At 39.7% G+C, this 25,547-nt stretch overlaps 1 protein-coding gene across 2 annotated transcripts in view; it reads left to right on the top strand.

The window, feature by feature from the left end:
• Positions 1–24,778, top strand: part of BRD7 (bromodomain containing 7) — a 49,707-nt gene extending 24,929 nt beyond the window's left edge. The window contains exons 5-17 of one of the 2 annotated variants that reach the window (XM_069549823.1): positions 6–150; positions 3,614–3,724; positions 12,385–12,569; positions 13,846–13,969; positions 14,886–14,961; positions 17,601–17,708; positions 18,091–18,226; positions 19,823–19,934; positions 21,221–21,277; positions 23,187–23,298; positions 23,592–23,735; positions 24,092–24,235; positions 24,546–24,778. In XM_069549823.1, the coding sequence (XP_069405924.1) occupies positions 6–150; positions 3,614–3,724; positions 12,385–12,569; positions 13,846–13,969; positions 14,886–14,961; positions 17,601–17,708; positions 18,091–18,226; positions 19,823–19,934; positions 21,221–21,277; positions 23,187–23,298; positions 23,592–23,735; positions 24,092–24,235; positions 24,546–24,601 (1,510 nt within the window). In that variant the 3' untranslated portion in view covers positions 24,602–24,778. Of the gene's footprint in view, positions 1–5; positions 151–3,613; positions 3,725–12,384; positions 12,570–13,845; positions 13,970–14,885; positions 14,962–17,600; positions 17,709–18,090; positions 18,227–19,822; positions 19,935–21,220; positions 21,278–23,183; positions 23,299–23,591; positions 23,736–24,091; positions 24,236–24,545 lie in introns of both variants that reach the window. The other variant, XM_069549822.1, reaches the window with a different exon arrangement.
• The last annotated feature ends 769 nt before the right edge of the window (positions 24,779–25,547 follow it).

The following is a 25,547-nucleotide window of genomic DNA, read 5'->3' as shown; positions in this document are numbered from 1 at the left end:
CACAGAAAAGACCCAAGTGCTTTCTTTTCATTTCCTGTGACTGATTTTATTGCCCCCGGCTACTCCATGATCATTAAACACCCAATGGATTTTAGTACCATGAAAGAAAAGATCAAGAACAATGATTACCAGTCCATAGAAGAACTGAAGGTAACTTGTTATTTGTGTTGTATTGGAGAATAGACTGAGCTATGCTATAGTATCTATTCAATTAAGAGTCAAACTTTTGGACCCTGTGTATGGGAAGTCTTTGTAGAAATCTGCATGTCTGGTATTCAGAATCATTCTCAAGTTTATGTTAATACCCCAAAATGTGTATTTTTTTGTCTTAGAAAACATGTTTGAGCTTGGTGATAGAAAACCAGACAAAATAAGTCATCTGCTGTCTTTATTATTTTGTGAGTTTTGGTAAAATTTTGAAATTCATGTGTTCTATGAAATATTTTCTCAACCTTTAAAATGAAAATGTTTGATTTTAAATTTCAGATGAATACAGGTAAAATTGATCGTTTTTTAATTAAAGTATAGTTGATTTACAATGTTGTATTGGTTTCAGGTGTACCACAAAGTGATTGGGCTGTGTATTTTTTTCTTGATTATTTTCCATTATAGATTTTTACAAAATATTAAAGTTAGTATCTTAATGGAAGTTGATTTAGAGTAGTTTCTGTTTCTGGACATGTAAAATAGAGAATAAATCGGCTTGTCAAGAAATACCAAGCAGAAGTTTAATTACGTTATCTAGTTTGATGAAAGTGAGTTGCTCCCTGAATTCACTTTGGCTGTATTTTTTTTAGCATATTTTCTTCAACATTCAGCAATAAGAAATTTTAAAATTACAAGTAAAGAACCTACAAGCCACGAAGATGATACACATGCCTGGTGTTATAGTTGACATTTTTCTATCTTTGAATAGCCTTGATGTAGATGCTGGTTTCAGAGTTAAGCTTTTCATTTTAATCATCCTAAGGAAAAGGGCTGTGTGTTTGCTGTTTTAATTTGCTCTGTACCAAACCATCACAAACTCAAGTGTTTAAATAGTGTGTCTACTCTACCTTTGTCTTTTTTCTGAATGAATATTGTAGTGTTCTCATCTGACCCAAGGGCTAGACCCTAATCATTTATAGAAGGAAAATGAGACAGTAAATGTTATCTTTACTTGGTCTCTTTTTTTTTTTAATACACGTTGACTAGCTGAATTTTATGAATAATACTAGCATTTAGTTCTGTCTTTACTGTCAGTTTGAATGTATATTTCACTCTGAAAAACCTGAATTATATTCTCTTGTATTCAGAGAAACAGAAAATTTTCTCAACTTTTCATCTGGTGAAAGTTAAGCTAAAACTGTTTATTTCAGCATGTTTCTGATCTTATTATTGCTTAATGGAAAATTTTTCAGCTTTTTTTCCTTTCTGTGAATAACTTCCCTTTGATCTTTCCCTTACAATGACAAGAGAGAGTAGAAGTATGCCCACTAAGTGTTTTTGAGCAGATGGTCAAGATTTATCATAATTAAAATGAACAAGTATTTTTAACTTTGGAGTTTTCTATACAGCTGTATTTTTTTCTCAAGAAAATTCAATAGCCCCATGTAATGTTTAATTAGCTTATCCAGCTCATTAAACTGTTTGAGGGTTTTTTTTTTTTAATACTTGGAAGCATGCAGAAAGGTCATTCAACTTTATGAAAGAACAATTGCCATTACACAAAAATCCAGTAAAGTCTAGCACATGACAGTTAAGATTCATGGAATAATAGGGCTTCCCTGGAGCCTCAGTGGTAAAGAACCTGCCTGCCAGTGGACGAATGAGAGTGAAAGTCACTCAGTTGTGTCTGACTCTTTGCAACTCCATGGACTATACAGTCCATGCAGTTCTCCAGGCCAGACTACTGGAGTGGGTAGCCTTTCCCTTCTCCAGAGGATCTTCCCAACTCAGGGATCGGATAGGAGATGCAGGTTCAATCCCTGATCCGGGAAGATCCCACATGGCGTAGAGCAGCTAGGCCTGTGTACCACAACTGTTGAACCTGTGCCCTATTAGAAGCCACGACTCTAAGAAGTCCATGTATCACAACCAGAGGGTAGCCCCTGTTCTCTGCACCTAGAGGAAAGCCCACGCAGCAACAAAGACCCAGCACAACCAAAAGATGTTACTAGATGAATAAGTAATTTGTAAAAGATTCATGAAGTAATGGATCAGACCTGTAGTCTGTAGAATGATCCAGTACGTTTTCCAGTTATAGGACCAGTGGTCATTTAGTATGGTAGTCACCTAGTTTGTCTCCCCTCATTTGCCTCTCCTTCCCCAAATACATATTTAATAATTTTAATGGAATGATAGCTTTTCAGAATATCTATAGCAAAGGTTCCGAACCTGGGGTCTTTTGGGTAGCCATGGATGAGCCTTTAGAGGGATCAGGAATTTTATAAAATTACAGAGGAATTTTGTGTTCACCTTTGTATTACATGTGTGCGCTTGAGGAGTAGATCCATAGCTTTCCTCAGATTCCTAGAGATGATGACCTAACAAAATCCTAACTGATTAGAGACTTGGCCAAGAACTGAGGATCCACATATACTTCGTCTGCTTTAAATTTAACGCCAAATTTATTGTGACACTTGACTCAGTCTTCTCATGTACTTTTAAATAATATTCAGCCCACCCATTTTCATTACATTAAATGTTTTAGGCTGTCATCACTAGTTATTAAATAGTGGGGCTTAAATGTTTTAAATTCAGAGGAGGCTGAGGGTCAGATTCTTTTTTGTTGAGTTTTTATAATTTTTATTTAGTAAGGCCTTGGCATAATCACTCTCATATTTATACAATGCAAAAATTACTTAACCATGAAAATACGCAGTGGAATTGAGTTCCCTAGCACATGTGCATACTTTGAAATTTAAACCAAAAGTACAGTTTTGATAGCTTGCCTACTCTGGTTAAATGTTGTATGTCTTTGAAGTTGTATGGTTTATTTCAGGTTGGCATGATTTTGCAACATTCTGCAGATTATATTTAGCTTATAATCGTATCCAAACACTTAAATTAGTGTAAATGTTTTGCCATTTTTGCTCAGTTAATTTGACTCTGGTAGGAAATATTGTTAGGATAATTTACAATTGTCCCAGTTTTCAGTCAAGATCCAAAATAAAATATTTAATTCATCAATGGATAATTAAGATGTTTGTTTTTAAACTAAGGATTTTTTTAATTAAATGAAATACTCAGTAATTATTAAATGTAAGATAGAAGTATTTTCTAATGCTCTTTGTGTGCAGTAAGATTATACTGAAGAAACCCATTTTAAAATTTTATCTCAGAATCTATAAAGTTTATGTAGTTACTATAGAATGTTTAGAATTTGTAAAGGAATGTAGTCGGATGTTTAAATTAATTTTGCAGTATTTGCTTTGTTAGTTTTAAAACTTAATAAATTGCTATTAATGTTGTTTAGTAAACAAAAGGAAAGATGGTGGTTTTTTACTGGTTTGTTTTTATTTGTTTGATGGTGGTTGTTTTGAGCTTTTTGAGGACCTGCATAATTTTAGACCAGGACAGGAGGGTACTTTGTTTTGTCTTAATGCATTCCTTCCTAATATTTTCTCTGCAGGATAACTTCAAACTAATGTGTACTAACGCTATGATTTACAACAAACCAGAGACGATTTATTATAAAGCTGCGAAAAAGCTGTTGCACTCAGGGATGAAAATTCTTAGCCAGGTAAAGGAAATTCTTTGTCATAAATAATAATTATTATAAAATTTATATTCCTTTGATTTTGGTCATAGTGATACAGATCCAATACAGTTCAGGTCTTATTTTATAGACAGGTTATATTAAAGTAGGAAATATTAAATTTTAAAAAATTTTAACATAAAGAAGATTACAGCAGGAAGACTCTCATTTGGAATTATACAAATAAATATTGGCATCACTTGTAATTATTTATTTGGAAGCTGTTGAGTTGGTATTCATTAGATAGACTTATATTGACTGTGAAACAGACATCATCTTGAATTCCAAGACAGGATAGATTATATGAGTTATGAAATCTTTTGGAAGGAGAGCACCCTGTTTCCCTTTGCAGGGGTGGAAGCTAATGTTCTGGTGAAGCACAGGATCTCCTTCAGGTAGAAAGAAAGGAAATAGACAAATGAGCAATCACTGGTAATTGTCTGAAAGCCACCTCCCCATAGGAGCAGATTCTCCCTTGAAGAACAAGAACCGATTGACAGTAAGGTGTGTGAAGTGGGAGAAATGTATGTAGAGGACACATCATTATCATCAAGCTTCATGAGGAAGCTTACACAATAACTTATTCAAAACAAAGATGCCATAGATAGTGGCAGAGACTGACAGGAGTCTCATTGCAGAGCAGTGGCTGAGGAAATTGAAGTGATCACTTGCATCTACTGGAAGAGGAGGAGAACTCACCAGATGAATCACGTCTTGTGAGGTTTTACTCACAGCCCTGAATAGATGGAAAATTAACTGAGACAAACCTTATCTTGGCAGGAAGTCAGAAGACTGGGTTCTAGTTTTATCTCTTTTCCACTGACTTGTGGACCTTGGGCCTCTGTGTTCTTATCTGTAGAGAAGAAGGCCTCTAAGATAAGTGCTAGCATTACTATGCTGATTTTAGATAAGAGCTAGAGTAGGGAGTATACCAAGAAGAACAAGATAGAATGTTTTTGCAAAAAAAAAAAAAAGAAACAGGTATGAGGAAGAGAAAGAAATTGGAATCAAGAGCTCAGGCTGAAATTGAGGGGAGTTGGAGGATAGCAAAGACAAGTCGTCCGCAGGTGCTCGTGGTTTTCCAGTTTTTGTGGTGATCATCTGAATCACAGTTTTACATTTAAAGAATTGCCTTGGGGTGCAGATGTCTTGGTGTCTGTGTGCTTGGCTCTGAAAGATTGTTGGATCCACTTAACTGAGGAAAGAAAAACATTTAGATTGATGATCATTCTTGCACTCCTAATATTTAGACAACATCAATTTCCACTCTTTCCTAAAGACTTGGGAAGCTGTAATGCAAGCCAGTTACCCATCTTTGGCAAAATATGCAGAGGAAAGGGGAATATAAAGTGTTTATCCCATCCTTTGCAGAAATACTCAGAATCCAAGACCAAATTTTTTTCACCTGCAAATATTTATTTTTGTATTTGAAGTAAAGGTGCACCCAACAAATGCAGTATTTTCTCCAGAATATGCATGTTTAATTTTTAGAATAAAGTTTGATTTTCAAACAATATATCCAAGTAAATTTTTCAACTTTGATTTACCACTGTTTTCTCATCTTTAAATAATGTAGTTAATACAAAATGCAAATGATTCCAGAAGCTCTTGCATTTTATTGGGGGTGGGGTGGCTGCAAACACACAAAAAAATCTTCTTTCCACTTTCTCCTTTCTCTCTCTGTTGTCTTCCTTTCCTTCAGATCTCTTCCTGTTGAGGAGCCCTACCCATCCTGTGTTACTGCTTCCTGTTGACTATTCTCTCCACCCTAGATGGGAGAGATTCTTACAACAGTGATTTTTAAATGTTTAAATTTAGACCTTCTGAGTTACTCTTTTAATAGCACATCTCCCAAGAGAGCCCAGCACACCCTTCCATGAATGGTGTCTTTTCAAAAATAGCTGGTTTTTAATTCAGTGTAACAGTTGTAGAGCAGTCATTCATCATTTTTTTTCAGTTACACACAAATAGTGACTATTAGTAGATGTGTTATTTTTATAAAGAGTGGACATATGAAGAATAACTGTTTGATCTCCTAAATAAATACTAAATGCTACATTATATTTATAGTGACCTTGGGTCAGACTAATCAAATTCCAAGTGCTGGCTGTGCTGTTGAGACACTGTGTGACCTTAGGCAGGCCATGTAACTTTTCTCAACTGTTTTACCATTGTGTAGAATGGCATAACAGTAGCACTTGCCTCACGGAATTATACCTCATGAGTGAGAGCTCAATAGGTATAGGTTCGATACCTATACCTATAGGTTACAGGTATACTGTTATCCCCTTCTCCAGGGGATTTTCCCAACCCAGGAATCAAATGTATAGGTATAACAAAATAGGTGTTAGCCATTAATAATAAATGGCAAAGAATCAACCCTTTAATCATTTGTAAAATGGAGAATTGATAAACAGTATGCTGATTTGGAGACATTTTGGTTACTAAAAAAGGAAGACACTGCTTTTAAAGTTCAATTCTGTTGCTCAGTCATGTCCAGCTCTTTGCGACCCCATGAACCACAGCACGCCAGGCCTCCCTGTCCATCACCAACTCCCAGAGTTCACCCAAACCCATGTCCATTGAGTCAGTGATGCCATCCAACCATCTCATCCTCTGTCGTTCCCTTCTCCTCCTGCCCCCAATCCCTCCCAGCATCAGGGTCTTTTCAAATGAGTCAGCTCTTCCCATCAGGTGGCCAAAGTATTGGACTTCCAGCTTCAATATTCAGCTTTTAAAGTAAAATTAATTAAACTCAACTTTTTTCCATGACTCGTGTTGAAATTTAGAAAATTCTTTTAATTGAATTATTTTAATTTGATGCATTGTTTTTTCTGAGTTTGAAAATATTCCTAATCTAGGTTCTGCTTTATAAAATTCTAGAATGGAAGTTAAAAGGTTACCGAGAACTTTGTGATCCAAGCCCATTCATTTAACCAACACTTACTGAGTACCTTCTATATGCCAGCCTCTGTTTCAGGTACTAGAAGTAGATGGGTAAAAAATGACTTAAGTGACATACACAAGAGGAAACACAAATGGCCACTAAATGCATATAGAAATAATCAAACTAACATTTTTAAGTACATATTAAAATAAGACCTGTTTTTAAAAATCAGGTTGTTTTTTTTTTTATCCCACCCCTAAGTTCCAGGGATTGAACCTGAGCCACCTGCCACTAGACTGCCAGGAAAAGTCCAGTATTTTTTTATTTTAATGGTACTAATCAGTTTGCCATCAGAGGGCAGACACACTGAAACCATACTCACAGAAAACTAGTCAGTCTAATCACACTAGGACCACAGCCTTGTCTAACTCAATGAAACCAAGCCATGCCTGCGGGGCAACCCAAGACGGGCGGGTCATGGTGGAGAGGTCTGACAGAATGTGGTCCACTGGAGAAGGGAATGGCAAGCCACTTCAGTATTCTTGCCTTGAGAACCCCATGAACAGTATGAAAAGGCAAAATGATAGGATACCAAAAGAGGAACTCCCCAGGTCAGTAGGTGCCCAATATGCTACTGGAGATCAGTGGAGAAATAACTCCAGAAAGAATGAAGGGATGGAGCCAAAGCAAAAACAATACCCAGTTGTGGATGTGACTGGTGATAGAAGCAAGATCCGATGCTGTAAAGAGCAGTATTGCATAGGAACCTGGATGTTAGGTCCACGAATCAAGGCAAATTGGAAGTGGTCAGACAAGAGATGGCAAGGGTGAATGGCAACATTCTAGGAATCACTGAACTAAAATGGACTGGAATGGGTGAATTTAACTCAGATGACCATTATATCTACTACTGCGGGCAGGAATCCCTCAGAAGAAATGGAGTAGCCATCATGGTCAACAAAAGAGTCCGAAATGCAGTACTTGGATGCAATCTCAAAAACGGCAGAATGATCTCTGTTCGTCTCCAAGGCAAACCATTCAATATCACAGTTATCCAAGTCTATGCCCCAACCAGTAACGCTGAAGAAACTGAAGTTGAACGGTTTTATGAAGACCCTACAAGACCCTTTAGAACTAACACCCAAAAAAGACGTCCTTTTCATTATAGGGGACTGGAATGCAAAAGTAGGAAGTCAAGAAACACCTGGAGTAACAGGCAAATTTGGCCTTGGAATACGGAATGAAGCAGGGCAAAGACTAATAGAGTTTTGCCAAGAAAATGCACTGGTCATAGCAAACACCGTCTTCCAACAACACGAGAAGACTACACATGGACATCACCAGATGGTCAACACTGAAATCAGATTGATTATATTCTTTGCAGCCAAAGATGGAGAAGCTCTATACAGTCAACAAAAACAAGAGCAGGAGCTGACTGTGGCTCAGATCATGAACTCCTTATTACCAAATTCAGACTTAAATTGAAGAAAGTAGGGAAAACCACTAGACCGTTCAGGTATGACCTAAATCAAATCCGTTATGATTATACAGTGGAAGTGAGAAATAGATTTAAGGGCCTAGATCTGATAGATAGAGTGCCTGATGAACTACGGAATGAGGTTTGTGACATTGTACAGGAGACAGGGATCAAGACCATCCCCATGGAAAAGAAGAAAAGCGAAATGGCTGTCTGGGGAGGCCTTACAAATAGCTGTGAAAAGAAGAGAAGAGAAAAGCAAAGGAGAAAAGGAAAGATATAAGAATCTGAATGCAGAGTTCCAAAGAATAGCAAGAAGAGATAAGAAAGCCTTCTTCAGTGATCAGTGCATAGAAATAGAGGAAAACAACAGAATGGGAAAGACTGGAGGTCTCTTCAAGAAAATTAGAGATACCAAGGGAACATTTCATGCAAAGATGGGCTTGATAAAGGACGGAAATGGTATGGACCTAACAGAAGCAGAAGATATTAAGAAGAGGTGGCAAGAATACACGGAAGAACTGTACAAGAAAGATCTTCATGACCTAGATAATCATGATGATGTGATCACTAATCTAGAGCCAGACATCTTAGAATGTGAAGTCAAGTGGGCCTTAGAAAGCATCACTATGACCAAAGCTAGTGGAGGTGATGGCATTCCAGTTGAGCTATTTCAAATCCTGAAAGATGATGCTGTGAAAGTGCTGCACTCAATATGCCAGCAAATTTGGAAAACTCAGCAGTGGCCACAGGACTGGAAAAGGTCAGTTTTCATTCCAATTCCAAAGAAAGGCAATGCCAAAGAATGCTCAAACTACCACACAATTGCGCTCATCTCACATGCTAGTAAAGTAATGCTCAAAATTCTCCAAGCCAGGTTTCAGCAATACGTGAACTGTGAACTCCCTGATGTTCAAGCTAATTTTAGAAAAGGCAAAGGAACCAGAGATCAAATTGCCAACATCCGCTAGATCATGGAAAAAGCAAAAGAATTCCAGAAAAACATCTACTTCTGCTTTATTGACTATGCCAAAGCCTTTGACTGTGTGGATCACAGTAAACTGTGGGAAATTCTGAAAGAGATGGGAATACCAGACCACCTGACCTGCCTCTTGAGAAATCTGTATGCAGGTGAGGAAGCAACAGTTAGAACTGGACATGGAACAACAGACTGGTTCCAAAAGGGAAAAGGAGTACATCAAGGCTGTATATTGTCACCCTGCTTATTTAACTTACATGCAGAGTACATCATGAGAAACGCTGGACTGGAAGAAACACCAGCTGGAATCAAGATTGCCAGGAGAAATATCAATAACCTCAAATATGCAGATGACACCACCCTTATGGCAGAAAGTGAAGAGGAGCTTAAAAGCCTCTTGATGAAAGTGAAAGAGGGAAAAAGTTGGCTTAAAGCTCAACATTCAGAAAACGAAGATCATGGCATCTGGTCCCATCACTTCATGGGAAACAGTAGAAACAGTTTCAGACTTTATTTTTGGGGGCTCCAAAATCACTGCAGATGGTGTCTGCAGCCATGAAATTAAAAGAGGCTTACGCCTTGGAAGAAAAGTTGTGAGCAACCTAGATAGTATATTCAAAAGCAGAGACATTACTTTGCCAACTAAGGTCCGTCTAGTCAAGGCTATGGTTTTTCCTGTGGTCATGTATGGATGTGAAAGTTGGACTGTGAAGAAGGCTGAGCACTGAAGAATTGATGCTTTTGACCTGTGGTGTTGGAGAAGACTCTTGAGAGTTCCTTGGACTGCAAGGAGATCCAACCATTCCATTTTGAAGGAGATCAACCCTGGGATTTCTTTGGAAGGAACGATGCTAAAGCTGAAGCTTCAGTACTTTGGCCACCTCATGTGAAGAGTTGACTCACTGGAAAAGACTCTGATGCTGGGAGGGATTGGGGGCAGGAGGAGAAGGGGATGACAGAGGATGAGATGGCTGGATGGTATCACGGACTTGATGGATGTGAATCTGAGTGAACTCCGGGAGATGGTGATTGAAAGGGAGGCCTGGTGTGCTGCGATTCATGGGGTCGCAAAGAGTAGGACACGACTGAGCGACTGAACTGAACTGAACTGAATCAGTTTGCCAAGGAGTCAGAGAAAATTTCAAACACTTGGTGGGATGCTCAAACACTAAAAACTGTTAAAACTTTTCTGGGAAGCAGTTTAACAGTAAACATCAAAAGCCTTAAAAAATATTCATTCCCTTTGACCTAGTATTTTTACTCATGTGTTAGTCGCTCAGTGTGGCCAACTCTTTGCTACCCCATGGACTGTAGCCCACCTGGCTTATGTCTCCATGGGATTCTCCAGGCAAGAATACTGGAGTGGGTTGCCATTCCCTTCTCCGGGGATTTTCCCAACCCAGGGATCAAACCCGGGTCTCTTGGCTTGTAGCAGATTGTTTACCGCTGAGCCACCAGCGAAGCTGTTTTACTCCTCTGATTTATTCTAAAGAGATAGGGATTCCTAGAGATTTTTATTTATAATAACAGAAACTTGAAAATAAGTTAAATGTTCAGTAGGGGGTCATTAATTAAACCATGGGACACACATGGGATAAAATACTGTACAGTTACTTAAAATATTTTAAAGACTAATGAAACAGAGGGGAGATACAGTTTATTAACTGAAAGAAAATTTGCTTATTCAGTATAATTCTGATTTGCTAATATGTGTAATGCTTAGAAAAATACTAGAATTTAAATCTGTTAAAACTTTTCCTGTCTAGTAATAAATTAACAAGGTTCTTATTTTCTCCTTTACCCATGTCTTTGTCTACTTAAATAGTTTTGACATTATTTTAAAAATTATGATGATTTAGTCGCTAAGTTGTGACCAACTCTTGCAACCCCATGGACTGTAACCTGACAGGCTCCTCTGTCTATGGGATTCTCCAGGCAAGAATACTGGAGTGGGTTACCATTTTCTTCTCCAGGGGATCTTCCCAACCCAGGAATCAAACCCAGGTCTCCTGCATTGCAGGTAGCTTCTTTACTGACTGAACTATGAGGGAAGCTGTCCCTCTCTATATATGTGTGTGTATATATATGTATATATATATATATATGTGCATGGGGTCTCGAAGAGACGGACAAGACTGAGCGACTTCAACTTTCACTTTTCACTTTCATGCCTTGGGGAAGGAAATGGCAACCCACTCCAGTGTTCTTGCCTGGATAATGCCAGGGACGAGGGAGCCTGGTGGGCTGCTATCTGTGCGGTCGCACAGAGTCAGACACAACTGAAGCAACTTAGCAGTAGCAGCAGCATTTGTTTGTTATATGTGTATTTATATATATATATCATGTATATTTTAATATAATTAAAAATTATAGTGCAGTAAAATTAGCAGGGTCCATTTCCTGAGGCTGTCACAATCTGCACTGCTAACACAGCAGAGTATGATGAGAAAAGGCCCCATCATGAGATCCAAGAGGCCTGCTCCTAGTCAGTGGCTCTGAGACCTTAGTTGAGTCATTTAGCATTTCTGGGCTACATTGTTCTTATCTGAATGACCTCTTGTCCTTTCCAGTTCTAGTTTCTGTTATTCTGTAGAAGTCTTCCCTGCTGTTACTATGTAGCCCTAAGGAGACTACGCTCCATATTTTGTCCATTGACAACACAGAATTAAAAGGCAGAGTAGTTGCTAGGAACAAGTCTGCCTCTTTAACATTTGTCCAGAAACCACAGGCCATAAGGGATGCAGTGGAAAATTCAGCACATGTTTCACAGAATAGAAACAGTACTTCTTTGGTTAGAACATTATGAGTTCTTAAAAAGAAACTATGCTAGCAGCCTTTTCTCTTTGAGGCGTGTTTTCACACAGAAAAATGCCAGTCCTCAGTGATCATCCCAGGATACCAAAATGTAAGAGATCTTCCCATGCTCATTTTAAATATCTAATAATTCTTAAATTTCAAAAGATGAACTGTTTCTATTAAATATGAAGTTTTAACACACTATTAAACTTCAAATTTACTACTGCTAAGAATATTTTAGTCTTTATTCACACATTCTCTCCTGTGAACTTTTTGATGATGCAGTAAAGTTGCAGAGCCTTCTCTGATGTTGGAAATTACCTGCATTGAAGGAATAGACTTTATTGTCCTGGTTCCTGACTATTCTGTTCTGTTGGCAGGATTACATTTAATTGTTTTTCTTTTCTAATTAACGACAGGATAAGTGTAAACTCTTATGGGGGAAAATGCGTTACTTTCCAAATGAATGGCAAATATACAATAAGAATATTGCTGAATATTTTTAGGAGAGAATTCAGAGCCTGAAGCAGAGCATAGACTTCATGGCAGACTTACAGAAAAGTCGGAAGCAGAGAGACGGGACAGACACCTCACAGAGTGGGGAGGACAGCGGCTCCTGGCCAAGAGAGAGGGACGATGCTGGAGACGCTGAGGCACAGGGCTTCAAGAGCCCCAATAAGGAAAATAAAAAGTAAAGAATCTTTGGAATATTATGGTTAAGCTGTCTTTTCCACGCCAGTAATGGGAGAAAATACAATTCGGGGACCTGCCTTGGGTCCATGGTTGGCTGGGTTTTGTCAAAGTCCATTTTGATGATCTCACACCCCTTTTCTCATACAAAGCACAGTTTGTAATTGTCTAAACACAATTCAGAAAATAGTTCTGAATGTCTATTCTATAGGGAAGTCGTTTTAAAACCAGTAAATAGTCTCGAGGGACTCATGGTGTCATTGAGTTTATATTAATAGAGCTCTTTGTTTAAGAAAAAGTTGTATGTTCATTACCTCATTGCACGAAGGGGTCGAGCCCGCGCTTAAGCTTAAGCACAGTTAAAGCTGCCTTCCAAACAGACGAGCTGTCACTGAGATGTGTGCATGTTCTCCACTGAGTGTCAGCTGGTGGGAGCAGTGTGAACCACGGTCCTGCCAGCCCTCAGCTGATGTGGCCTGACTCAGTTGCGTACATGTCCATCCCGCTCGGCTGCTGCCTTACCTGCCCTGACACCCAGCACCTCGCTGTCAGCTCTGGGAGAGAGGTTTAGTTAGCAGATTGGGACTTTTGCTGTTAGTGAACTTGTGACAGGTTTTTCTTATATTTCTAAGATTTATACATTGTAATATATGTTTATTTTAAATTTTAAAAGTTGGACTTCAGTGTACCAAATTGTAGAACAAATTGTGCACCCCTCTGCAATGGCACCCCACTCCAGCACTCTTGCCTGGAAAATCCCATGGACGTGGAGCCTGGTGGGCTGCAGTCCATGGGGTCTCGAAGAGTCAGACACGACTGAGCAACTTCTCTTTCACTTTTCACTTTCATGCACTGGAGAAAGAAATGGCAACCCACTCCAGTGTTCTTGCCTGGAGAATCCCAGGGACGGGGGAGCCTGGTGGGCTGCCATCTATGGGGTCGCACAGAGTCGGACACGACTGAAGCGACTTAGCAGCAGCAGCAGCTGCTGCTTTTAAAATATATTTGAGGTATGGTTCATTTTTATGAATAAACTAAGAAAAATGTGTAAAACAAATAATACTGGACACAGGGAGGGAACTGACCAACTACTTGGCTTGCCTTAGTATCTGTGTGTTATTGGGGCCCCTTCTCAGGTCATTAGGGAACAAAGTTTTAACTGGTGTCAGTAGCACAAATTTCTCCGCTTTGGTTGTATTCATATTTGGAATTACATTTTAATGTTTTCATCTTCTCCTCTTCTTTTCTTTTTACTTAGTATTAATGTGTGCTTTCAGGAAAGACAAAGATGTGCTTGAAGATAAATTTAAAAGCAGTAATGTAGAAAGAGAGCAGGAGCAGATTGACCGTATCGTTAAGGAATCTGGAGGAAAGCTGACCAGGAGGCTTGTTAATAGTCAGGTGATGGAGCTTTTCCTTTCTTTTCATTACCTACTGATTTGGGTTGTCTGAAACTTTTAGTTTTTAAGTTGCTTGTGTACTTTGAATGCATATCTGCCATAGAGCTCTTCAGGACTGCACTCACAGAAGAAAAAGTAGTAATACACTTGTTTTTAAAGTACATAATTCATATTATCCTCTGTTACTGGCTAGAAGGGTTTGGGTTTTTTTCAAAGGACATTAATGTGTTCAAACGGAGAAGGCGATGGCACCCCACTCCAGTACTCTTGCCTGGAAAATCCCATGGACAGAGGAGCCTGGTAGGCTGCGGTCCATGGGGTCGCGAAGAGTCGGACACGACTGAGCGACTTCCCTTTCACTTTTCACTTTCATGCATTGGAGAAGGAAATGGCAACCCACTCCAGTGTTCTTGCCTGGAGAATCCCAGGGACGGGGGAGCCTGGTGGGCTGCCATCTATGGGGTCACACAGAGTCGGACACGACTGAAGTGACTTAGCAGAGCAGTGTGTTCAAACGTTGGAAAATGAACCACATGCTTTTAAGATTAAAAGAAAACATACACGGTCTTTTGAAGTCATGTTTAGCACCTCGGTTCTAAAACCAAATGAATTAATCCATGGCTTTAGGTAAGTCACTTCCCTTCTCTGGTTTTCAGTATACTTTTTAAAAATAGTTTAAACAGAATTTGGTGGCCTTAAGCACCCACACAGCTCTTTTAAAATTCTGAGATTTTTCTAACCTTTATTTCTTTAACCCATCAGCACCTGTATATATATGTGAAAGTTGATATGAGTATGATGATAGCCACCTGTAACATTAGTTTGATTAAACTAACGTGAGGTTTTCTGGTGAGCAACATACATATGTATCATGTATAAAACTGTTTATGCCATTTGAATACTTTGGGTCTTTGCAGTGTGAATTTGAAAGGAGAAAACCAGATGGAACAACAACATTGGGACTTCTCCATCCTGTGGATCCTGTTGTAGGAGGTAGGTTCACAGAATTGGATTGCGCATGAACTTGATGCTAATGTGGCAAAGAGCAGTCACCTGGTGACCGTTTCAGAGGAGCAAGTCTGAATGCTGATAAACCCAACTATCATCATCTAGAAAGAATTTGGCTAGGTATCCTGTACTTCATACTAACAGCCAGACTAACTTTATTTCATCCCAAAATAAGTACTACAAAATCAAGTTTTCTTTAAAATATAAAGTGCCTAGGACGTCCCTGGCAGTCCAGTGGTTAAGCCTTTGCTTTCTAATGCAGGTGCGGGTTCAGTCCCTGGTCGGGGAGCTAAGATCACACATGCCTTGCAGCCAGAAAACCAAAACGTAAAACAGAAGCAGTGTTGTACAAGTTCAATAAAGACTTTTTAAAATGTGGACCACATTAAAAAAAGACTTAAGTAATTCTAAATAGCTGGACTATCATATGCACCGTTAACAAACCCAAAATATTAGGCAGTCATTTCTAGCCCTGGTTCAAGAGACTGGCACTTTTTGAGATACCTCAAAAAGACTCAGGCAATGTCTCAAAACCTTCAGACTATGGCATAATAAAATTTAACAGACTTTTTAACTTTAGAGAATAAAATTAGTATATATGCCGTGTAGTAGTACCTTAATGGTAGTGGAATAATATATAGTAAATGAATTATATCTTTCACTGTGGTTGATAGATTATAAAGGTTAGGAAATCACTGTTTTAGAACATCAGTCATACTTTTATTTTTTCAAATGATATTTTAATGGAAATAGAATAGGGAATATTTTGAAATTTGATGTAAGAATGGGAAATATGTATCATTTATCTTGGAATCATGTTGTGATAAGCATGAGAATGTTTATTCTATAAATAACTTTTCCTACTACCATTAGGAGGGAGATAATTGGGGATACAGAAATGAATAATGACAAAATTCCAGGAAATAGTTTCCAATATTTATTATTTGCATTGAGGAAGGCACTGTCTTAGGAGCTGGAGGTGGAGCTAGGTGTAAAAGGGAACGAAAGAGGAACAGACAAGTCCTTTCCTCTTACATTCTATGGGGTGGGGAAAGAATAACACAGAAAGAATCAAGAATCAGTGCAGCAGGGGAGCAGAGCAGCAGAGTAGTAACAGTGTCTGGAGGTCAAAGACGGCTTCCTTACGAGATGTTTAGGTTGATCCCAAAGTGGTGAGGAAGGGATTGGGGAATAACAAGTAAAAAAAAAATCTGAAGCAGAGAAGAGCTTGATGCCAGCCTGTCAATGTTTCCTTTTAGCATTGCAGTACACTCTTGAAATGCTGAAGTAGGAGAGCATTAATAGGCTCCTTGACTTAGAAGAAAAGGAACTGGTGCTATGATTTCAAGACAAAACTCATTCACTTTTTTATTTATTTACCCTGTGAGGCCCTGCAGCCCTTCCAGGTTGATGCAGAGGTACAGGCCATGGACCGGGCCTTGCTGCTCAGGCCGGAGCGGCTGCCCCCGCTGTGGCTGTGGCCATGCAGCACCACTGCCCACACCCCACCGCTGCCGCCGCCACTACCCACAACTTGCTCTTTTCGCTCTGGCCCCATTTTTTACTTTTATATGAACTTTTCATGTAGAGTTTTTTAGAGTCTTGGGTCATAGAAAATGCCACAGGATTGAGAACATTGCTCTTTCTGATGTATCAGTGATTAAAATTTGGTGATAAGAGATGCAGCTAAGTTGATTTAGGTGAAAGCTTTCTAAAAGGCACAAAGGTCTGCCCCTTTCTTTGTACCTGGGGTTCTGGACTCTGCTCTTGGTCTGGTTTTCTGGGTTTCCAGCTCCTGTAGACATTTTCACATGCGGCCAACACTGACTTGATCCTCACACTCAACAGCTGCTCCCCCAGGAGGCCAGTTTACTGGTTTAAGGTGGAAGATGCCCCTGCTCGCGTCTCAGCTTCATCCTCCTGGTTGGAGGTACTAGTACCAGTTAAGACACCACATGCTGACCAAGGAAGGAAGATTTTGTTCAGAGGTTTGGAGCTTCTCACAAGTGCTTCCACTTTGTCACACTGATCACATGTGGAAGTAGACTCTATTCCAGGGTGGTCTTGTTACAGAAACCAGAGCTCGTCTTCAGAAGAAAACAGTCTCTTCTGTTGGATTTTGTTAGAGACCACATTCTCTCCTGACGCCATCCCTCTCTGTTCTTAGGCTTATATCGCAGATTTCCAACATCATCACAGGGGTTCATGCCTGGTTTACAGGCTTTTCGTCTTTAAAGGTTGTTCGTCCCTGCAGTACAAGTCTGCCTCTTGTAGAGATTAATTTATCCTGAATGTATTATGAATTCTTGTCTTTAATCAGGGATTTCCCCTTCTTTTACTCATCTTAACACTGAAAGGTCTGACTTTTAAATGTTTTTTAAAGTGAAGTGCAACATGATTATAGAGAATTCCAGGATGCTGCAGGGTATGATGAAAAGGACCAGATTTGGATCCTGGCTACATTCCTGCCTTTCTCAGCTCAGCTTTTTTTGTTAAAAATGGGTAAAAAAAAAAAAAAAAAGGATGGATATGGTAAGGGCTGCCCGGAGTCAGGTGGATGTCGTGAAGCGCCATGGGGTCACTGCCACGTGAGCCGTTTCCACCATGCTGCTCTTACATTTTAGAACCAGGCTATTGTCCTGTGAGACTGGGGATGACAACTGGAAGACTACAGTCTGGAGTGAATACTTTGCAGGGGTTCAAAGAGGATAAAAGGAACAAAGTAACTCCAGGTAAGGCTCCCCTGTGGTGGTAAAGTTTTTTCTCTTCTCATTTTCAAGGAGTGAGGAAAAGAAGCATAATTACCATTACTTTAACTCTATTTGTAGTATTTTTGCAACATTAATTAGATATTTTAAAGAAGAAACTGAAAAATCAGTATTAATATTCAGAATGAGTTTTCTTTCTTGTTTTTCCCCTCCCCATTGTGAGAAAAGATTCACTTGAGTTGTGACTTATAAGTATATATTTTGGAGAAAATAATTTACCTTGGATTTGTTTGCCAGTCAGTGAAGTAGCAAAGTTAGAAGGGAATAATCTTTAATAATTAGAAAAATAGATTGACATACAAGTTAAAGAATGGTATTGTGGTTCTGTGTGTGTTTTCATCAACAGTGTTATACTTGAGTTATGGACCTTACAGTTCTTACGCACCACATTATGACTCCACGTTTGCAAATATCAGCAAGGACGATTCTGATTTAATCTATTCAACCTATGGGGAGGACCCTGATCTCCCCAGTGATTTCAGGTGAGTCGTCACTTCATTGGTACTCTGAGAGCTGCATTGTCCTAAAATACTGATACACATAAGGGATCTATTGATAGACCTACAGAGTTATTCAAATGGTAGGAAATGTGTTCAGTAATCTTTTTAATTGACAATTAAACAGACCCTTAGTTATCATCATTCTTTAGTGGAAAGTAAATATTTTAAAGAAAGCATTGTCTCCCTAATGTTTTCTGGTGTTGGCATCTGCAGTATTTTAATTCTTACAAAAATATGTTTTTGAAGATGTTTTGTACTTCTGCTTACTAAAATTCAGGAACTTGTTGCTTCAGAATGTTGGTGTGCCACCTGCTTCATTGTAACATGTTTGTGCATCCGTGAGTTGTTCCAGATTTGATAGTTGTGGGGGATCAAATCAAAGTCAAAACCACCACACATTTCCCCAAGATAGGAGCTAGGACCTGGTTTGATCCAAAGCCGACCCCCATCCAAGCCTGTTTGACCCATCAGGTCCCAGTAGACTCTGGCAGTCCACTCCACCAGCCCTTATCACATGTTTCTGTGAGAAGGTAACTTTGTGTTCTTGTTTAGGATGCTGGGTACTTTGCATGCCATCAGCATAATGAGATAACCATCCTGACTTACTGGCATTCTGGCTTGGGTTATTCCTTCTTGGCAGTGGAATTTTGTAAACTTTCATTATGTGTAAGACTTTAACCCAGTAGATTAACCAGTCTCCTGGTTTTCTGAAAAAGAGGGAATTGTTCACTTTTATATATGTATGGTGGTAGTGGTGGCAGTGTTTTTACAAGTTAGTGACTGTGGTTTCAGATCAAGCCACTTGTATCCTTTAAACCTCTTCTCACCAGCTTGAATAAATCCTTTCTCAATTACTCATTCATCCATGCATTCCACATGAAGGTATTGCTGGTGCTGTATTTTCCAGGCATCAGCCTAAGTAGGATTTCTTGACTCACTGAAGTGGGGTGTGAGAGAAGAAAGTCATGGAGAATTCCAGGGTTTTAGATGCAGCCTAGAAGATGACATTGCTGTTACAAAGAGGGAAGATTTTAGAAGGACTGCTTCAGGAGGAAGATCCAGCAATTCAATTTTGGACATTATGAGGCTATTTGACCTCCAAATGGAGCTTCCAAAGAGTGTGGTCCAACCTGGAGGTGTAACTTTGAGAGTGTTTTAGTACATACGAGAGCCCTGAGGCAAATACCATCAGGACGGGGGAGCCTGGTGGGCTGCCGTCTATGGGGTCACACAGAGTCGGACACGACTGAAGCGACTTAGCTTAGGGAAGGAGTGAAAAGAGAGGAGCGAAGAATTCCACTGACTGAGCCCTCATCCCCACCATCACTGAGATCTTATTTTTCTTTGAACTTTCCCCCAGAAGCATTTCCTTTTCATGGTGTTCTTGATATTAATTCTCTCATGATGATAAATCTGTCACTGGTAAATATGTAAGTATAATTGTGTTCTGTCTTGATGGAAAGTTTCACATCATGGGCGTAAGTTAAAGGCATCTAATTAAACAGTTGGCTGTAATAGGAAGAAAACACCAATGGAGATCATTTATATAAAAGTGACTCTCCCAACACTCTTTTTCAGCATCCATGAGTTTTTGGCCACATGCCAAGATTATCCATATGTTATGGCAGATAGTTTACTGGATGTTTTAACAAAAGGAGGACATTCTAGAACCCTGCAGGAGTCAGAGACGGTAAGAATGCTGCTAAAGAAACAGGATGGTTTATCGTTGGTTCTCCAGTGTTAGTCATCAGTGTTATGAAACCATGGGATTAACCAGTGTGGCAGCTGAACTCCATTCCACTGAAAAGACAGCCCAGCCCGGGTGGAGCCCATGGGTGGAGGACAATGAACGGAAACAAGTAACTCGGCTACCAGGATCTGTGAGGGCCAGATGATTGTCATTATCTCCTCATCTTGGAAATGTAGAAATCAAAAATGGGGGTTATAACCCAGAAGTCAGCTTGTGTTACGTACCTGAACAAAAAAAAAAGGAAGTCTGGCTCATTGGCTTGACAGAGTTGACTAAAATGACAAGGAATGTCCTTTTCCTTATGTAGTAATAATACCAGTGGTGGAGCCTCAAGTAAAAAAGTAAAAAGCTTCCTCATTGCTGTCTTTTGTTAACACTTGTAAATTAGCTCCGGTTCAGTTGGACATAGTTCATAATCCAGGGTAATTCAGAGACTTGACTCAAAGATGAGAACCAGAAAACATTTGTTCAGTGGAGAGGAGAGCTGATCTCCAGAATGTCCGTGTCATTGTAGTTAGAGGAGCCCTGTATCTTCTGGGGTTATGACTCTTGCTGGTGGCTGTGCCTGCAGCCTCAGTGTGCTCTGCCTTCACTGTGCCTGTGCCTGCTGAGTCAGTGCCTGAAGTTTAGTGAGAACTGCCGTACGGTCTTGTATCTTAGCACAAAACTGCTTTCTTTACATCACCTAAAAAACATTCAGCTTTACATCAGTTCAGAAATATTTTTACTGTATACTTCCCATCAATCAATCTGAATTAATTAAAGGTCTTGAACTAAAATTGCTTATCTTTCATTTGGTTGATACAGCAGTATATTTCAAATTTAAAATGTCTCTGCCCTTTGATCCAGCAGTTCCTCTTCTCAGAATTTATACTAGAAAATAAGACAGAAGTTATATGTAAGGAATAGAGTTTTTATAATTTTTTAAAACTAGAAATCAGTTAAGTAAATCACAGTATAATCTTTCAAGAGAAGATAACAGATCATCATTGATTTTTGCACATGATACATGTGTTGTTTATATATACGCATTATCTCTGAAGACTAAGGTTATGGGAAGTTTTCACCTTCTCTATAGCATTTGAATATTTTATACACATCTGCTGCTGTTTGAGAATATTGCCTCTTCATGTAGAATACACTAGGAGTTCTCCTGTCTTCTGTTTGTCAGAGATTTTAGCCACCTGATGTTTTCTTTAATAAAGTGTTTTTCTTTATCTTTATAGTCATCTCCTGAAGATGAAGGCCAGACTAGGATACTTGACACAGCAAAAGAAATGGAGGTGATTATATTTCATTTCTTTACAAGAAATATTTAAATGGCAAATAAGCTAAAAAGCCTAGATGATAAAGCTTTTATTTTTAAAAAACAAAATATTTATTATCTCCTGAAATCAAAGAACTTTTTTTGCCTGTGGAGAAGGTTGCAGCCGTGTGTATGGAAAACAGGTGTGCAAACAAGGGAGCCAGAGCCCGTTACTGTACAGTGTAAGCGTACATGTGGGGGCACAGCTGGAGGAGCCAGCTGCTTTGGACAGTTGGTGAGACCCTCCCGGAGAGGCTTCCGGATGAACTGGGTCTAGAAAGATGAACAAGGTTCTCACAGCGCAGGGCCAGGTGTATGAAGTGGGTAGACCTCCATGTGTAATGACATAATCTGAGCAGGCAGGGCGAAAGAGCACCCAGCAAGTGAGTGACCATAGGCTACCAGGAGAGTGGAGGATCAGATGACAAGTTGTGTGTGCAGTGCTAAGAAACTGAGATTTTTCTCCTCAGAGACTGCTGTGATTCGATGCAGAGGAGAAGGGGGTGCTGGAGGGAGCGGACCAGTGAAAAGCTATGGGACTTAAGCTAGTTGTCTTTTGCTTAGATAACAATGTAATGGAAGAGAATGAAGATGTGCAATAAAGAAAAATACAGTAGAACTAAAATTGATAGGGCCTGATGCACAGGGTAGATACTAGCATTGTTAGCTTACGTCAGATGTACAGGAAAAGGAGCAACCTTCATCAGGGAAAGAAATATCTGGTTTCAGGGCTGGTGAGTGTGGTTTGGGACATCACTGGAGGTGTGTTGATCTAGAGGTCATTAGTGTCATGGCAGAATTATTGTAGGTATTAAATGAATGAGACTGTCCAGGCAGAACACATAAGGAAAGGGCCAAAAAAACCTTGGAAAGACCAATGGTTAAGATAGGAAGAGCATGGCAGAGTCGTGCAGGAAAGAATTCAGCAGTGTCGGATGCCACACGGAGCCCTCTAGCTCATGTCATTTGTAACCTAAATCAGAGTAATTTCAGTAAAACGGTGGGGACAAGATAAAGATGCCGTGAGTTACGTGACTTAGAGAGTTGTAAGCCTTTTGACAGGAAAGAAAACTTCGAAGATGGGAGATCAAGTAAAGATAGATGCAAACATACATGGTACTTAAAAAGTCATGTCATTTTCCAAGAAAGATTAGCCAGGCAAAGTCATGTACGTGGTGAACAGGTAAGAATGAAGGAAAGCTGGAGACTGGGAAGGAAAGCTGGGTGAGAAGTGTTTTGAGTTGAGTTGTGAGGGCCCAGCTGAGGTGACAGACCCAAGTGTGTACTGATAGGGTTTTCTCCACCACACTTAGCCCATGCGTCTGAGCTCAGAGTGCAATACCAGAGTATAAATGGAACCATTAACTTTGGGTTACTCATTGTCACAGTTGATCATTTCCTAAAAACCAGTATTAGGGTTATGGAAATTCTGAGTCTTGAGAGTCCAAAAATAAAACTACCCATTTTAGGATTTTGTTTCTCCCATGCAATACTAACAGCCTGACTTTGAGGCCCACAGGAGAACCCAGGAAGTATCTCACGTTCAAGTTCTACCATAAGGGAGTGCCAGTGTTTGGACTAAAACATTGCCTGTGAGCCTCAGAAACTGCAGCACCACCACAGTCACCAAAAGGGCAGTGACAAGGCTTTTATCCTTGGAGCGGCGATGATAACACAGTGTTTAAAACACACCATTCCATTACCAAGAAGTGTGAACTTAGGGACGCGTCCACCAGGATTTAGGAATGGCATTTTAAAGGTTTTTATGGCATCAGAATTATAACTCTAAATAAGTGAAATAACTTGGCTTATAAACACAAGCCATCTTACTACTCATTCTAGCATTGTCAGGGCTTAGCAAGCTCAGGTAACTTTTTTTTAAGCAGGTTACAGAAGTTGAACTAACAGGGCCTTTGGACTCCAATCATCAAGACAAGTTTACAGCGCTGAAAGCAGTCACAAACTTTGGAGCTCCAGTTGAAGTGTTTGACTCCGAAGGTGAGTGTCTCCAGAGGACTTGAAGGAAACACTTCCTGACACAGGCAGGCAAGATGTAATGTCAAAGGAGCACAGGTTAGCATAGCCATTCATTATGGGAACATGGTGACTGGCCAAGCTCAGTGAATAGTGAAGCGTGTCTGTGGTGTTGATTTCATTTAGGGGGGATTCCTCCTTTGAGGAGAGACGACTAACCAATAAATGGCAAAACCCCAGAGCATAGTATTCAGTTTGTTGCACAGGATCAGATACAAGATGTCCATGATGTCTTTAATAAGTTATTTTTCTCACAGAAGCTGAAGTGTTCCAGAGGAAACTTGATGAGACCACCAAACTGCTCAGAGAGCTCCAGGAAGCCCAGAATGAGCGTCTGAGCACCAGACCCCCTCCCAACATGATCTGTCTCTTGGGTCCATCGTACAGAGAAATGCATCTCGGTATGTGGTACCTCTTAGAATCTGAGCCACCAGGGCAGCCCAGGAATACTGGAGTGGGTAGTCTATCCCTTTTCCAGGGGATCTTCCCAACCCAGGAATGGAACCAGGCTCTCCTGCATTGCAGGCAGGTTCTTTACCATCTAAGCTACCAGGGAAGCCCCTGGTTAGAGAAGCAAGCCGCTTAAAGGGAGCATTGCTTGAGTAGTGATACCACTATATAGTCTTAACACTGAAGGGAAACACCATGGACAGTTCATTTTCTGTATTCATGTTTATTGGGCTTTTTTTTTTCAGTTATCTAAAGGAATCACATTTCAGTACCTTGAACTCTTTCTGTTGCTGTTTTTTTTCCCTAGCTGAACAAGTGACCAATAACCTTAAAGAACTTGCACAGCAAGTAACTCCGGGTGATATTGTAAGCACATATGGAGTCCGAAAAGCAATGGGGATTTCCGTCCCCTCCCCGGTCATTGGAAACAACCTTGTGGATTTAACAGCAGGTGCGTGCCCTGTGTCTCTGGAGAATGGAGGGCGAGGGAACATCAGTCTTCTCCCTCCAGCAGCATCTGCAAGGTGTTGTCTCTGATGCTAACGTGTGAACTGGGCGAGTTTTCTTTCCATCTTGTCTAAGGAATAAAGACCTCACACACTTGCAGGAAAAAAAAACTATAGTGATACACCTGCCTAGTCTTTAACCTTGAACATAGTGAAGAAGGGCTGTCAACAGTTACTCTGTTTTACTGTCACATCCCCTTTTTAATTAAAAGGAAAAAAGGTGCTAAATAAAGGGTGTGTTTTTTTTTCTTTCAGATTTTGAAGAACCTAAAAAGACTGATGTTACTGAGTGTGAACCTGATGGGATTTGAATCTATCTGGTATTTGATTATATATTATGTATATATTTTTTTCATTAACTTGGAAATGCTTTTCAGAAGATATTAAATATTTGTAAATTGTGTTTTTAATTAAACTTTGGAACAGTTGATTTTAATGTTCCAGAGGTTGAACTTCTATTAGGTAATAAAGCTGAACCTGGACTATGAGCTGTATTGTACATATCACCTGAGTTACCCCTTCACCTTTTCCTGGGGCCGAATCTGAGGATGGAGTATTAGAGAAGAGCTTGGAGAATAGAACAGCCTTTTTCCTGACCATCCATTAAAAAGTTGCCCAAATCATTGAAATCCCTCATTTTCCCATATTTGCCTTTCTTCTCATTAAGGAAATTATAACCAAATGGTTCCTGACTTAGCAGATTTCACTTCGAGGATTTATTCAAAAAGGGGCCTTGTGAGGAAGGAATGATTTGGACCTGTTGGAATACTGAGCAGAAAGTGGATGGGAGTGGACCTAGGCAGAGTTCTTGCAGAGGAGTGATAGTGCTGCTTCCTTATGTTTCACAGGCAGGACCATGACTGAGAAACCCTTCTTTAAAATTACCATCCAGTGAGATTCCCATTGTTATGCCATGAAAACAAATTCAACTTTAGAATTTACTAGCATGTCCCCCATATATGTATTGAGGACGATGTCCTTATGTGGAAGGAGCAGGGCTTCCCACCACGAAAGCAAAACGAAATAAAAATATGTTAGGAGTTTCATAGCACTAACTTGTCTGGTGTTCCTTTTTGGTTTATTTTTGCCATTTGTAGAGGGGTTTTCCCAGTATAATAAAAGGACAAGCCAAATAGGATACAAACTAAATTGTCCATGAATATGAAAAGGAAATCACCGAGCTTAAAGGAAAGTTGATGTTTCTATTTACTGTTTTTCAAGGGGTCACCTATGATTCTGCCATGCCCCCGAAACTGA

Source organism: Ovis canadensis, chromosome 14, assembly GCF_042477335.2.
Source record: "Ovis canadensis isolate MfBH-ARS-UI-01 breed Bighorn chromosome 14, ARS-UI_OviCan_v2, whole genome shotgun sequence".
NCBI lineage: Eukaryota > Metazoa > Chordata > Mammalia > Artiodactyla > Bovidae > Ovis > Ovis canadensis.
The sequence above is the reverse complement of the archived record's forward strand: the minus strand, read 5'-3'. Positions and strand labels throughout refer to the sequence as shown.